Source organism: Galeopterus variegatus, unplaced genomic scaffold, assembly GCF_000696425.1.
Source record: "Galeopterus variegatus unplaced genomic scaffold, G_variegatus-3.0.2 Scaffold4223, whole genome shotgun sequence".
Classification (NCBI taxonomy): Eukaryota; Metazoa; Chordata; class Mammalia; order Dermoptera; family Cynocephalidae; genus Galeopterus; species Galeopterus variegatus.
The window spans coordinates 61,196-76,562 of NW_007730334.1; the positions used below are offsets into that span (position 1 = coordinate 61,196).

A 15,367-nucleotide genomic window follows, 5' to 3' on the forward strand; every position below is an offset into this window, starting at 1 on the left:
GGCTGCTCCAACATTTTTTCATGGACTAGGATAGGCTAGGCATCCCACTTTACAAAAGGCAATTTATTTTCAGAATATCTGGGTGAGAGTCTAATCCCTATCAAATTCTTATTCTCCTACTATGAATCTCTAAAAAGCTTCTTAATTTCTTTTACCCTCAGTCTCACAGGATCATTGTGCTGATTCATGTGACCACACATAGTAAGTGTAAAATATAATAAAATATTAATTTGATTATTGTTAATATCATGCTGAATATTTGGGTTGATGTGTCATTATTTCTGCAACCTATTTTCAAATGGTGTAGGGTGAAAAAATATATAGATAGAAATAAAGCAGTTGTGGCAAAATGTAGCAATTGGCAAACTAGGTTAAGAATATACAGCTATTCATGGTACTGTTTCATCAACATTTCTGTAGGTCTGACTTTTTTCAAAATAGGAAAAAAATTGAGAAAAAAAAAAGTGAAAACAAATAGAGCATTACGGCTGTGCCTCTCCTAGACTCTGCTGTGTGAACATGGGCAAGATCCTTACTTTCTCTCAGCCTCTTTCTTGAGAGGCAAAAATGGGAAAATTAAGCCCAACTCCCTAAGTAAGTGTTTTGTGAACACCAGCCATGGTAATAGATGTACCATGCTTTGCAAAACCATCGAGCCCTGTCTGGGCACAAGGGGTTGCAAAAGTTATTCCTAGATCACCTGGCCAAGCCTCCCACCTTCAGCTGTCCAGACTCCAGCCAATCTGTGCTGCCACGGCCACCTTAACATTACATATGCATGACTGGCCTCCTGGCTTTTTTCCTGCTCTCAGCACCAGCAGCTGCAGGCTCGCAGTCCAGCTCCTGAGAACTGCCCTAGAGGGTACAGCAACTCGGCAGCTCCCTTTCAGAAACCTCCCTTGGAACGGATCCTTCCCCACAGGCTTCTCTGCTTCTCAGCTCTCTGGGCAATTCCTAATCACTGGCAGCAAGTCGGCTTCCATGAAACCCTCAAAGGCATCCCAGCGCTATAGAAGCATCCGGAGAAATGCCAGCCAGCGCTACCTCTACCAGGAGTCCCTGGTGCTCAGGTGAGCCGGCCACCCTTCAGCTGGGGAGAGGAGGCAGGTGTGCGAGGAAGGGACAAAGTCCCTGTTGTCCTGGGTTCTCCTTCAGACTGAACTCAGAAATTCATCGCTCCAGGTTCCTGTACAGTTGCGGTGGCAGCCTCAGCAATGTGCTGAGAGAGATGGCTCTACCTGCTGCTTCTTGACCAGGAAGTCAGAATCCAAGAGTCTGTGTCACAACCTGGCTTTATTGCTGGCCAAGCCCACAGATGTGCTTTGTCTGTTTTCTCGCTGTTTACTCAATCAGCAATGTCGAGAGAGCAGATAACACATCTGACATAAATAAGGTGTCTTTGGGAAAAGGCTTACTTAGAAGTGGATGAGAGTACTATTCAAATTTGTTCGCCATTTATAAAAGTCTACTAAAATCTCTATTGGATTTGGAGAAAATGGATAAAATTCTTCTCTGAGTAAGTAAAAACAATCTGAATTAGAGAAAAACGTGGGAAATGTTTTCTCTTACTTCTAATAGCCATAGGAGAATGCTCTTATCTCCTGCTGAAAGATTGCTTTAGGACTGGCATATTAATTGTTACTAGGAATAAGTGTTGCTACAGGTTGAAACATTGTTCTTCTAGAGAATAACTATTTCCCTGAAATATGTTGCCTATGGAATTTGCTTAGATAATTTCTTGTTCATAGAAACTGATGCCTGATTCTGCCTCTCTTATCTCATGTTTAAAATAAATTGAAGTGTGGGGAGGGGCCTCTGCGTGATAGAAGTTTGGTTTTTATTTATTTTACCTTCAGGTTGGGGGACAAGGAGGAGTCCTACCTCTAAAATCAGCTGATTATTTCAATAAGCCTGAAAAAAAAATTATTTCTGTCCACCAAAATTGCTGCTATTCAGGAATCCAATAGTACCTATAAGGAAACTCTTGTTTCCTTCTGTGTCTTCTTATACCTTTCACTTGGAGAAACTGCTCTCTTTCACTGAGCCACCGAAAGTAATAGAATCCAACAAACGGGTTTCATTGGGTTTCTAACACTGCCAAAGTCTCTCTCTACCTCTATGATGCCTCCTCTTACACACACACACACACACACACACACACACACACACACGTGACCCTGGGGCAGTGAGATGCTGAACTTGCCCAGGGCAAGATCTTTGCTGTAAGCAATTCTACTAATCAGATTTCCCCTTTAATGCCATGCTCCATTCAGCAACTTGGATGACAACTTTAATGCTGATGAAACAGGGGACAGCAGTGATCCAGAAAAAATCTTCCAGAATATTCAGTTCCAGAAAGAACTCATGGCAAACATTCGCTGCAGACCCTGGACCATGGGACAGAAGCTGAGGGCATTGAGGTAAGGGCCTCAGTAGCAATTACTGATTACTTCAAGTATGCCTTCCAAGAAACTACCCTGTCCTGCCCATAGAATGAGGACAAAGACCTATGTGACAGTGGTGGTTCAGTCACTTGACCTGACTTAGAGAAGTCACTAAGATATCTGGGTAGTCTAGCTGGTCCAGAGAGCCAGTTCTGTGTGTGTGTGTGTATGTGTGTGTATATGTGTGTATATGTCTGTGTTGGATGTGTGTGTTGGTGGAGAGTTTTTGGTCTTCGACCTCCTTTCCAAAAACTAGATTTTAACATTGTCTTCAAACTCACTAAACATGGGTATAAACCAAAGTAAAAAAGAGCTGTTCATTTTAGTTGCTTGACTAGTACCTCCCTCTGAGGGAAAAAATCTCTATGGGAAGACAGATTATTATGCTACTCAGAGTCATATTAGAAAGTCTTTGTATATAATAGTTAAGTGCAGAATATTTGAAGACGGATTGCCTGAATTCAACTATTACCTCTACCAATCTCCAACCATATGATATTGGGTAATTTTCTCAATTTCTCTAAACACCAGTTCCTTTCTCCTTAAAGTAGAAGCAATGGAGAGGAATAGCTCTTACTTCCTGCAGCAGTGTTTCCAGCAATGTCACCTGCAAAGCTCTGAGGGTGCTGCTAAATACTCAGAATCCCTGGTTGCCTTCAGACCTACTGAATCAAATGATAGGAGAAGGCCCCAGCATTTTTAACAGGCATTCACATTAATTCTTTTTTATACTTAAGTTTGAGATTCACTAATAGCAGTTTGTTGAAGAATTAAATGGCATAAACCATGTGAGTTCCTGGCATTGTATCTTGTGTATAATAGTTACTCACTAAAAGTGAGTGAGGATTAATTATGCTGATGCCTGAGATCACATCAAAGGGAGTTAGCAGAAGGGTCGTCACAACCTGTACCACTGAGCTACAGTGACCTATGGAGTGGACCTTCCTGGCAAAACAGACACTACACCTGATTGTCAGGTGCCCATTGTGTGGACAGAACCACTGTGGTGTCTTACTCTTTATTGCTTTTTTCTAGATGCCAAGCAGACATTCCATTCTCTCCATATCTATCATCTTTAGTCTTGTATTTATTTCCTGTAAAATTGTTCCTGTCTTAGGTTTCCATTCCAGGTATTTTTCTTCCAGTCTGATCGGCCTATGCCTCAGGTGGCTGCAGCAGATAGCTAAGGTCATCCACAGTTTTCACCTTCAGAGGTTTCCAACTAATCCTCCTTTATCTGCCTCCCATGTCTGTTGTTAGCTCTCTTCACTTCTATTTCTTTCACTATGTTCATTTTTTGGATGAGAAGACTGATACTCAGAGATGTAAAGAGACTAATCCAAGCTACACACAGCTTCTGAGTGCTAGAATTAAGCTTTAAACCTAAGCTTTCTGTCCCCGAGTCCAGTGTTCTTTTGTGTTGAAACACAGGATTTTCACCAAAGTAACCATGACAGCAATTAATCTTAGGGAAAAAAAGGCATATGTGCTATCAGGATTTTTAAAAAATCATTCAGAAATGATGATTCATCGTTATCTGAATAATAGGAGGTTAAGCCTTTTCAGCCTTGAGGGTGGAGCAGAGCAAATAATAACTTTTCTGTCAAGGTACTTCGGAGACAAAGAACAAACCAGGGCTTCCACCATGTTGCTTGACCATGTCACTGAGAGCACCAACACGGCTGACCCTGGCCATGCATCAGGCCAGCGGCCAAGCTCCCAGAGTGCAGCTTGCTCTCTGAGCACATCCACATGTCATCCCCTTGTCCCACACATCTCCTCTCTGTCACCTTGAGAAGCCACTGGGGCAACACTTCACTAATCGGACCTGCTGAAGCTCATCCTGGAGCCTCTGTGGAAGGTGCCGGGAGCACTGAACCCTGACTGCTTGAGAATAAAGTGAGCATTGCCCAACATGGAAAAAAGCAGGGCAAGCTAGCCCTGAGTCTGCAGCAAAAGCCACCCGTCTGGGAGGACACAGCACACTCCTGTTTTCCCTGCAGGGAAGCAAGTGGTCAGAACTGGTAGAGTCGACATAGGTCTATGACTGGGGCTAGGTTGGTTCCATCCCTCCCTGCCCCTTCAGCACCCGATCACCCCTCTGTCGTAGCACTTGCCACACCCACTCTCTCTTGGCTGTTGTTGCTTTAGGTCCCTTTCATCCCTATGAGGTAGTGAGCTTTTCCAGGGCGGCAATTCTGTTATGCCTCTCTGTGTTCCACTATGCCTGGCCCAAAACAGGTGTGCAGAAAATGTTTGTGGGAAAAAAATTATAAGTAAATAAATGAAATGAATTGTTATTTGACTTTTTCCATCTTTATTTCTTAGACACTTGTAGCCTGCAGGTCTGTTGAAGATGGCCCTCAGTGTGGTGGTCATGGTATTGAATAGCACAGCAATCCTCACCTGCACCTGCACTTCTGGTTCCTACCACCAGAATGAAGCCAGTGCATTGGCTAAGCTATGAAGACAGGGATATTGCAATAGGGGTGAGGGGTTGAGGTCCAAAATCAAGTATTCTGGTTTGGTCATATTTTGAAAAGATCATCTGTCTGTGGAAAAAGGGGCTGGCTTGTTCCCTGTATTTCCCAAGGAGGGACTCAGAACCAGTGGGTGTTACTGGGAGGTTGCCTGGGATACACAAGCAAGAAAACTAGAACAAGTAAACCTGTCAAACTGGCAAATTGGCCGATTCAGAAGAACTAAATTCTTCAACACTGAGCATAATCAAGTGAAGGGTTGTTGACCATCGGATAAAGAGGAGGTCTGCATTAGGATGGTGTATGACTAGGTTACCTTGAAGGTGACATTCATCTCCGAATCTTTGACCTCAGTCTGTCCCATGGCACCAACATTCATTTTTCTATCCTGTTGTTTATTTACGTGTGGATTTATTCATTCATCCCAATGAATTCAGTCCATTTTAAAGGACTGAACATTTAGGCAGAGATATCAGGTTAACTCAGGAAAGTGATCAGTTAGTGTGTCATAGATTGGGCTGAGTCAGGTTGCTCATGGCTATGCAGGCACAACTTCCATGCTCACGTTAACCAGGCACCAATCTTTTCTCAAAGCAGAGTTTCTGAATCTAGGTCTGATTTTCACTTCCAAAGAATTGACTGCAATACGAACGTTGTTAAGTAGAGGAGCCGAGATGCTAGTCCCTGCTACCAGGATTTCCAAAGCTAATTAATCCCAGGCAAATGCCAGAATCAGGAAAGGGCTTTCAGAAATTTGGTTGTAAATAATTTTGATATGAATCCATCATTCTGGATGAATTCATCCATTTAAATGTTAAAGAATATATTTTTAAAGGAGTTTTCTGATTATCAAAAGTCAGGAAATGAAATATTTATACAACTCCACCTTCCCACAGCATCCTGTCCTACATCATTTGGCTACCTATTCCTGCTGCATTGCCACATATTTTGCAAAAATTGTAAGTGTGACTTAAATGCATTCACCGCCATGTTTTTCTTCTCTCAGACGAGCGAAGGAGATTGTGCTGAAGTTTGAAGGGAGGCTGACCAGGACCCGAGGCTACCAAGCAGCAGGTGCAGAGGTAAAGGAGCTACATGTGGGTGCTACCACTTCTTCCCACAGTTCCCAGGACCAGGAAGTTGCATTTGCCATTGAACTTGCCATTGTTGAGGGGTTCAGTCGTTAACAGCTGTAGAGCAGGTGATGAGCTGGAAAGTATGAACTCCCAAAAACTTGAATTCTGGTCACAGATGCCATCACTTTACCAATTGTGTGACACTGGATGTTTTGAGAGCCCCCAGCTAAATTGAGGTTCCAGTGCCAGAGCAACTAGCAACCCTGCCCTAACTGGAGACGAAGGGGAGCTGGACGTGGCGTTTACAGGGCGCCTTTCACGGGATGCTTCTTTTACCTGGCCGACAGCCTAACGCCTAGTTGCAACCAGGGAACTTGTTTATACAGGCAGACGCCCTTGTGCTCTGTGTGACCCGCGTCCAGTTTTACTCCGGCCTGACCATCGCTCTGGTGCTGGGAGCCTGACCTTGTGTTTTCCTGGATGTTCGATGGAAACATCGAACCTGGGGCAGCCCCTGGTTCCTCAGATGGGAGGTGTGAATTCAATGCACCACCGCAACAGGAGATGAGTCCGAAGATTCTCACCTACAGATCCTGGGCAGGGAGGGCACGATGAGTCGGAAGGGCAGTCCTCTGTCCCCAGGTCATGCGAGGAAGGAGTGAAGAGTCAGGAAGAAAGAGGAGAGTGCGTGGTAACTAGCAGTGTATATACGGGAACAGGATGTGGGCCACTTCAAGTTCACGGGCAAATGCCTGGATGGAAGCTGCGGGAAAGCGGGGAGCACAGCATGCTAGGTGGGGAGATGCCTCTAAGTGCCTATGTCAGGCCACCAGCTTGAGCCATTTGGGTGTGGTGTAGAGCTGGAAACTGTCAAGTGTGACTGGGCCCTGCTTCTGGTATGAGAACGTTAAACGTGCATTCAGAATGGATGCTGAGGCATCATAAAATTATAAGAATTCACTACACCGGCTAAGCCTAATTCATCAGGAAAAGGATGCCTTCCCTTTCAAGAATGATCTTGTATCTTTCCTGACTTAATCCTACCCATATGAGTAGGTTTTATTCACTGTATCCCTGTGTACAGCTGTTTCATTGTATCCCTTGTAATGAGCAAGTTACAGGCATATTCCAACTCTCATTTTATAATACAATGCTAAGGTCTTTGATTATCATTTTTCCCATTCAGTTACTTAAAGCTAAACTTCAGTATACATTGAAATTACCTGTTTAAAGACAGTTCATAAGTGTTAAGAAACAAACAAAGTCACTTCTCCTTCTATGGTCTCCTACTCCCCAATATAGTACCTTTTTAAAAATCTTATGTCAGTCATTACAGAAATATATAATTTTCACATCATAGTAATTATAGTCTACAAACATTTTTTGTCTTGCTCTTTTCACTTAAGACCATAAGAATTTTCCATGTTGTTATGTAATTTTTATACTTACCATTTTCAATAACTGTTTAATATTCCATCAGACAAATATATTAACTTAGTCACTTGTCTTCTGTGGATATTTAAATTGCTTCTCATATTTCATTATTAATAACCCTGCAAAGAACATCTTTGCTCATATAAATTTTCCTCTCCTTTTGAATTACTTTCTTAAGATAAATTTCAGAACTACAATCACCATAGAAAAGATTATGATCCATTTTTTGGCTCTTAATAAACATTAGAAAGTTATTTTCTGAAAATCCTTGGTAATTTATGTTGCCATCCACAATGAAACAATTCACTGGTCCCATAATATCTACACCAATGTCGAATATTATGTATTTTAATGTTTGTTATTTTAACAGATAAAAACAAAAAGGGACTCTTTTTAGATTCTCAGAAACAAAAATATTCTTAATAAAGTTTAAATTAGAGCTGGTCATAAATTTATGATGAAAAATAATCAAATATCAAAGAATCCCCGAGGTTCTGCTTTAGCCTTCTTTCTTCTTAGTCTCCACAAGATCTTCCTGAGAATTCTAATTCATTTTTACAACCAAAATCACCCATAACACCATATGCCTGTCACAAATATGAGTTTATCAGATAAATATATAAAACAAAATTATCTTTTTATAAGCATGTGTACTGCCAAGTTCTCTTCTTCTTTTTCCTCAATGAACTGTTTGAAATACTCTAAGAAAGCATTTATGAAATACTATAAAGTCCTTCACTTGGGTCCAGACAACCTGTAATATATATAACAATGAAAAAATATTGGGACTTTTAATGGCAGTAAACTCAATATGATTAAAGGTGTAACTTGATAATGGGCTGAATTTTTAGAGGCAGAGATTTTAGAATAAGAAAAGTCATCCAAATTTTCAGGCTTGCCTAGTGATTGCCCACAAGTTTTCAGCCAGCCCTTAACAGACACAGCTGCCCCCGTCATTTCAACATTACTGATGGCTGGGCAGAAAGCAGTTTGGTCCAGTTCAGCTCGATGCTGTGCCATGCCTTATGCTGGGCACTGGGGCTGTGCACTGCTCTTTCTGTCCTCTGGAGATAGCAAAATGCTAAAGAAAAAGTCCTCCTCCCACCAGGTCTTCCTGAACACTTTGGTGCTTCCTTTCTTATTCAGAACAGCATTTCTGCACCTTTTTATATTTAGAAGAAATTGTTTTCCACTGAAAATTTTGATATGAACCACTGGGGACCAGCATCCACTCCAGCCCCAAAGCAGAGAAGATACAGGATATTAGCCAGTCTGCATATTGCCTGCAGCCCAGTTGGTTTGTCTCTATTTATAGTCTTTGGTTTATATTATACAAATGATAGCTTTGACATCTACGGGAGCTGTCACTCTATCCTCTCTCGGGAATCACTCTTCCAGACATGAGACGTCCTCTGGAGCCCCTCCGCCTGTTTCCCACCTGCATTCTCTGTTCATACAGCTTTCTGCTTGATTCTAGCAGGAAAACACCCTGAAACAGATAGTCTCCCTTTAACACCAGCACGTTTCTATGTTTCTTAAGAAATCAGGGAATGAGAGCGTGAGACCACAGCACTCAGAAGCCACACAGGCAGAGATGCTGCCCTGGCAGACAGCTGGAGGCAGGACACCAGGGCCTTTCTGCCATTGTTTCCCTGCTCTGGGCAAATGACTTCTAAAGTGATGTGCTTTTTATGCCTGATTCTTAAGATTCCTTTTAAATCTAACATTTTATGTCTTTTGTTTTCCACATGAAACCAACAAGAGAAGTCACTCCTCCCAAGAGCCTTCATGGCATAATTTGGCAAGAACCCTTCCTCTGTGTAGGACTCAAAGCACCAGCCAATGATGACATATAGACCTGATGACGTCCCAACGGGCCCTCCTGCTGTCACTCATGTCTCTGTAATCCACTCACCTTCACACAGGGGCCAGCCAGGCAATGCTTGAAACAGTAAACCACTCATGCCATCCCTTGGTGATGATGACAATGACGATGATGATGATGATGATGGCTGTAATTACACCTACAATTAAAATCAAACTCTTTCCCATGCCCACCTGATATGGTCACTGCCTACCCATTTAACTTCATCTCACTCCTCTCTCCTCCCTCCTCTTCTGTAAAATGCCCAGCTTGTGCTCACCCAAAGACTTGTACTGGCTACTCTCCCTTCCTAGATGGCTGCTCTTCCAATTTTTTTTTTTTTTTAGTATTGATTCATTTACATTCAAGTCTCAACTCAGGTATGACCTCCCCAGCTAAGCCTTCCCTGACCTCCTTGTCTTCTCCCCAGTCCTAAGAGACTGTGTCCCACAGTGGCATTGACTTGTTTGCAGCTGTCTTGCTCTACCTGAGTGCAAACTCCACACCAGCTGACATCTGGCATGTCCACTGTGTTTATCCACAGGAAAACACAACCTAGGTGCTCAATACTGCCATGAATGAATACATTTTTCATAAACTATTACACGTGTTGTTAGAACACATTTATTCCGGGTGACCTCATAAACTTTTCCAAAGAGGAAAGAATGAGCTTATTCTCAGTTTACCCAAACTCAATAACCCAAGCCCACAGTTAGAATCAATTTCTTTCAAGTTTTGATTTGCTTTGTTTTGTTTTTGCTTTGCTCTGAAAATCTTGAATCATTTCAGAGTTTCAAGGCTTTTGCCAGGAAGACTTGATGCAAAGCATCAAGGAAGCATGGTGTTTTTTCCATGCCTTATAGAATCCTGGTCATCAATGAATCACCTTTTCCAATCGTGTTTGCCTCTAGGAAGCTTCTTTAGGCAAAGCTAGAATAGACTGTCATTATCAGAATGAGCATTAGGGGTCATTCACTACAGTGCTCTCTATAACTGAGTTTGGGGGTCCTGGCTTCTGAAGCATCAGAGGCCAGGGAGGAGACTTCGTATCTCCTACCTATAAAAGCTGCATTACTTTAACTTATTTCATTCGATTCTCATGCAATTTTAAATTTAAAGAAAACTCTGAATGCCACTGATTGAATCCTACTGCTCCTTGCGCAGATGAAGAAACAGAATCCCAAGGAATGAAAATAACTGCCCCAGGGGCACACAGTCGATAGATGTAGAGCTGGAGCTAGAACTCATGTCTCTGGCCTTCTGTCCAGTGTTTCTTAGACTTCACAACTTTAAAAGAGGCAAGAGACTCGAATGCTTTCCAACCCTAAACACTTGCCAAAGGATGTTTGAGCACTCCTGCCTCTGGATGCTACTGGGGACAAAAGATCAGAAAGCCTTGATCTTCCTCTCTGTGCTCTAGGAGATAAGCCAGCTGAACAAAGTAGAGGCAGTGCAAGGTAGGATGTAGTAAACATCATGAGAGAGACCAGAAGTTATGGCTAAGGGTGTTTACAGACGGAAGAATTTCCTTCTGGCTACAGAGAATCTGTGTGATGTCTTCATGGGAGCGGCTGTATGTGAGCTGGCCCTTGAATCATGAACAGAAGATGAGCAATTCCAACTACTGATAAAATTCAGATTTTCATTTACACACAGCTGTTCTGCCCTTAGCAGATACATCCAGAATGACATTATCATATGAGTCTGTATCAGGACTATGTGCTGTCTTACAGTTCAGACTGCTGTAACTACATTTGTAACCCTTTATTCTGCAATGATATAATTTGCTTCCAACACAAACCCAGATTATTCATGTGTTAAAATGTACAACCTGCCAACTTTGTTGGAGAGCAGAGCTGGTGTAAGAGAACATTTTGTTTTATTCTCCCTTGACAAAAAAAAAAAAAAAAAGTTTTTTGAACGTCTGGCAATTGTGTCTTAAACTCACAAGACAGATTTCAAGACTTCATCTCTCACAGCTTTGGCCAGGAGGGAGCCTGGGAAACTAGTTGTGCTGCAGGATGCGAGGCACACGATAGCATGGCACTCATTTCAGGGTAAGCTCTGGACTCTTGGTACTTAGGCACAGATACAGTTGTAATCACCTGGGGAGTCTGTTAGCCATGCAGATTACTGGAGCCTACTCCCTGAGCTATCTTAGGTCTACAATGAGATAGGTGGGTGTATTTAGACATCATCCCGTAAGTAATTTCCACTGTTCTTAGTCCCTGCCTCAGGAATGGTATGAATAAGGTAAGCTGCAACCCTAGAGCATATGCACCTTAATGCAGACACCACAGCTCAGAGCTCAGAGTTCAGAGCTCAAAGCAGGTGCACACTCATCTGGTCAGGAATACAGAGAAAACAAGGCAGCTACTTTGGTCCTAGAAGGTCTATTAAACCATAATTAAATGCATCAGGGGGTGTGTTTGGAAGTCCCCTCCTCCATTTAGGACCCTAATATCACAGAGCCACTGCCATCTTCATGAATGTGAAGTTCTCTAATCCTGCTCTCTCCTTTCTAGCTCTGGCGGAAATTTGCTCGTCTCGCCTGTAACTTTGTGGTCATCTTCATTCCCTGGGAAATGAGGATAAAGAAAATAGAGAGTAAGTATTTACACTTAGAGGAGTGGGGCAGGAATGCAGTACTAGTGGCCGATCCGCAGCCTAAGAAGAGTCTGATGTGTCCCAGTTCCCACACTGTGCAGCCAAAGGCACCTGCACAGGTGGTGCTCAACAGAGATGGAGGAGACAGTGCCTGTCCCCACCACCTCCCGGGATGGGAACAATCCTTTCCATGATCCCTTCTGATGCTGCTGTCCTCTCTAGCTCATTCATTCAGTCAGACACAAAGGATCCAAAAGAATCAAGTTAAAAACTCTGAGGATAAATAAGAGGGTAACATGGGGAATAGCAAAAACAAATAGTCTGCATTTTCACAGAGATGATTATAATCACTTAGAAGACATCCTAAAAAATAAATCACATCCACAATCACACTTGCAAACACACACAGACAATACGCATACAAAACCAGGAATAAACTTAACAATGACTGAAACTATAATCACTTAGAAGACATCCTAAAAAATAAATCACATCCACAATCACGCTTGCAAACACACACAGACAATACGCATACAAAACCAGGAATAAACTTAACAATGACTGAAATAAAGAAATCTGTAAAATTGGACCACAGGACTTAAAAGTTTTGTAAAAAACGTGGAACAATTTAATATTTGGAAGATGTTGATTTTCCCTAAATCAATTAACAAGTTTAATGCAATTCCAATAAATATCTCAATATATTGTTTTGCGTACTTGACAAGATGATTATAAAATTCACATGGAAATAAAACATCCAAGAAATTAATCAAAACAAATTTTCTGAAGGAAGAATGCAAATAAAGTTGCATGACCAAGATGTTAAAAATACATATAAAAGCTAAACAATTGAAATGGTATAGCATAGTGCAGAAATAGACTGACAAATCAAGGAATAAGCAAAAAGTTCAGGAATAGATAGGAGTACACAAAGATCTTCAGCATGTGGTAATTATTGGAGTCAGTCCAAATTTCATAAATTGTGCNCAGGTGGTGCTCAACAGAGATGGAGGAGACAGTGCCTGTCCCCACCACCTCCCGGGATGGGAACAATCCTTTCCATGATCCCTTCTGATGCTGCTGTCCTCTCTAGCTCATTCATTCAGTCAGACACAAAGGATCCAAAAGAATCAAGTTAAAAACTCTGAGGATAAATAAGAGGGTAACATGGGGAATAGCAAAAACAAATAGTCTGCATTTTCACAGAGATGATTATAATCACTTAGAAGACATCCTAAAAAATAAATCACATCCACAATCACACTTGCAAACACACACAGACAATACGCATACAAAACCAGGAATAAACTTAACAATGACTGAAATAAAGAAATCTGTAAAATTGGACCACAGGACTTAAAAGTTTTGTAAAAAACGTGGAACAATTTAATATTTGGAAGATGTTGATTTTCCCTAAATCAATTAACAAGTTTAATGCAATTCCAATAAATATCTCAATATATTGTTTTGCGTACTTGACAAGATGATTATAAAATTCACATGGAAATAAAACATCCAAGAAATTAATCAAAACAAATTTTCTGAAGGAAGAATGCAAATAAAGTTGCATGACCAAGATGTTAAAAATACATATAAAAGCTAAACAATTGAAATGGTATAGCATAGTGCAGAAATAGACTGACAAATCAAGGAATAAGCAAAAAGTTCAGGAATAGATAGGAATACACAAAGATCTTCAGCATGTGGTAATTATTGGAGTCAGTCCAAATTTCATAAATTGTGCTGAAACAGTAGATTCAAGTGTTTTAAAAAGTAAGTTTAGATTCTTTACTTTAAAGTTTCATTCTTTAAATATATAATAGGAAACCAAGAAAGAATTAAAGAAAACATAGGTGATGTGATCCCAGAATGGAGACCTATCTAATCATAAAGTGAAGGAGAAAATCATCGAGGAAAGTATTGCTATATTTCATTACATAAAAAAGAAATTTTATGTGCATTAAAAAATAAAGCAGAAAGTTCGATGACAAACTGGAAAAAAACATCTTCAATATTTAAATGAAATCAAGTACTTTTATACACAGCTGGTGGAAATGTAAATTGTATTTCTAGAAAAAAGTTATAATGTGGACCAAAAATCTTCAAAACGTTTATATCTTTTGGTAAAACTCTTCGGTTTCCTAACAACCAGAGAAAACAACAACAAAAGCCACACAAAGTCAACAGACAAGGCTGCAGTGGGGGCTATTGGTGCCCCACCCAGGTCCCCTCTAATTGGCTGGTCCAAATGGTGCACAGCTGCCCCCTGCTTTAGAGACTTGCCCATGGCTGACCTGGTCCCAGATGTGTGGCACAGTCTTCTCCTTCTCCCCCAAGCCCACCTAGAGCCTAGAGGCAATGGCTGACTGACTGACAGGTGTCAAGTCTGACCCCTTCCTCCAAGTAGCACCAGCTCTGTGGTGCAATTCACGCTCCAGAGCTCCCCAGGAAATCAGACTAAGCTAGGCTCCAGCTGGGACCACATCTGTGCTCAGCTCTTCCCCCTGACCCACCCCGACTCCCTCACGTCTTCTCTCCTGGGAACACTTCCCCAATTAATCATGTGTAGCTGAATCCCTTCCTCAAGCTCTACTTCAAGGGAACCTGACTTTAGACAGAAATTATTTATCGTAGAGCTATTTACCCTAGAGAAAAGTTGGAAACTTCCAAAATGTCAAGTAGTGGGGGACAGGTTAAATAAATTATGAAAAATGCACTTGATGGAACAATGAAGTTCATTTTATAGCAAATATTTTTGGCATGAGAAAATGTTTGTTATATATTGATAACTGAAAATGCATGCTATAGTGAGATGCCAATTTTTATTCTTAAAAGTCATACATATAATGGAGAGTTACGCTAAAAGTTTAATAGAAGATAATTCTAGTAGTGATTTCAATTTAGTGATCTTGAAATAGATTTTTTTTGTTTTCTTTGTGATATTTTGTTTTTGTTTTTCTACTTAGCATGACAAGCATAACTAGATTTTAAATTAAAAATTGAAGAGATGTTCTTTTTTTAAGTATGTCACAAAGTCACCTACTCCAGAATGTCATCAAAGTATCACCTATATCCTCCTCTAATTTCTTCTATGCTTCTGGACTGTCTCAATAGATAGAAATTTGGTTTTCACTACACGTTTTATTTTAAAATAAGTTTAGATGTATAGAAAAGTTTCAGAGAGATTTCCCACATACCCTTCACCTGGTTTCCCCCATCGTTCATATCTAACTAATTGTTTTTTATCTTGAAATTAAGGCGAAAGGACCCTTAGGAAAATCCTTGGAATTCTTGAAATGATGCTAAATAGAAAATATATCAAATTCCCCAAAGATGAGGACACTTCTAAAATACATAAAATATTGTAGATTTCATAAGAGCACTTTGGATTAATTTGTCACTGGGAAATGATTCTCAAATAGTATTTAGACAAAATAGGATTTTTTTTTTTTTTTTTTTTTT

The 15,367-nt window shown here is 40.9% G+C and overlaps 1 protein-coding gene across 1 annotated transcript in view; it reads left to right on the plus strand.

The window, feature by feature from the left end:
• The first annotated feature begins 946 nt into the window (after nt 1–946).
• TMC3 (transmembrane channel-like 3) overlaps nt 947–15,367 on the plus strand; it is a 45,252-nt gene continuing 30,831 nt past the window's right edge. Inside the window, exons 1-4 of the mRNA XM_008587037.1 lie at nt 947–1,070; nt 2,274–2,420; nt 5,931–6,006; nt 11,824–11,905. Coding sequence (XP_008585259.1) covers nt 982–1,070; nt 2,274–2,420; nt 5,931–6,006; nt 11,824–11,905 — 394 coding nt within the window. The 5' untranslated portion in view covers nt 947–981. The remainder of the gene's footprint in view (nt 1,071–2,273; nt 2,421–5,930; nt 6,007–11,823; nt 11,906–15,367) is intronic.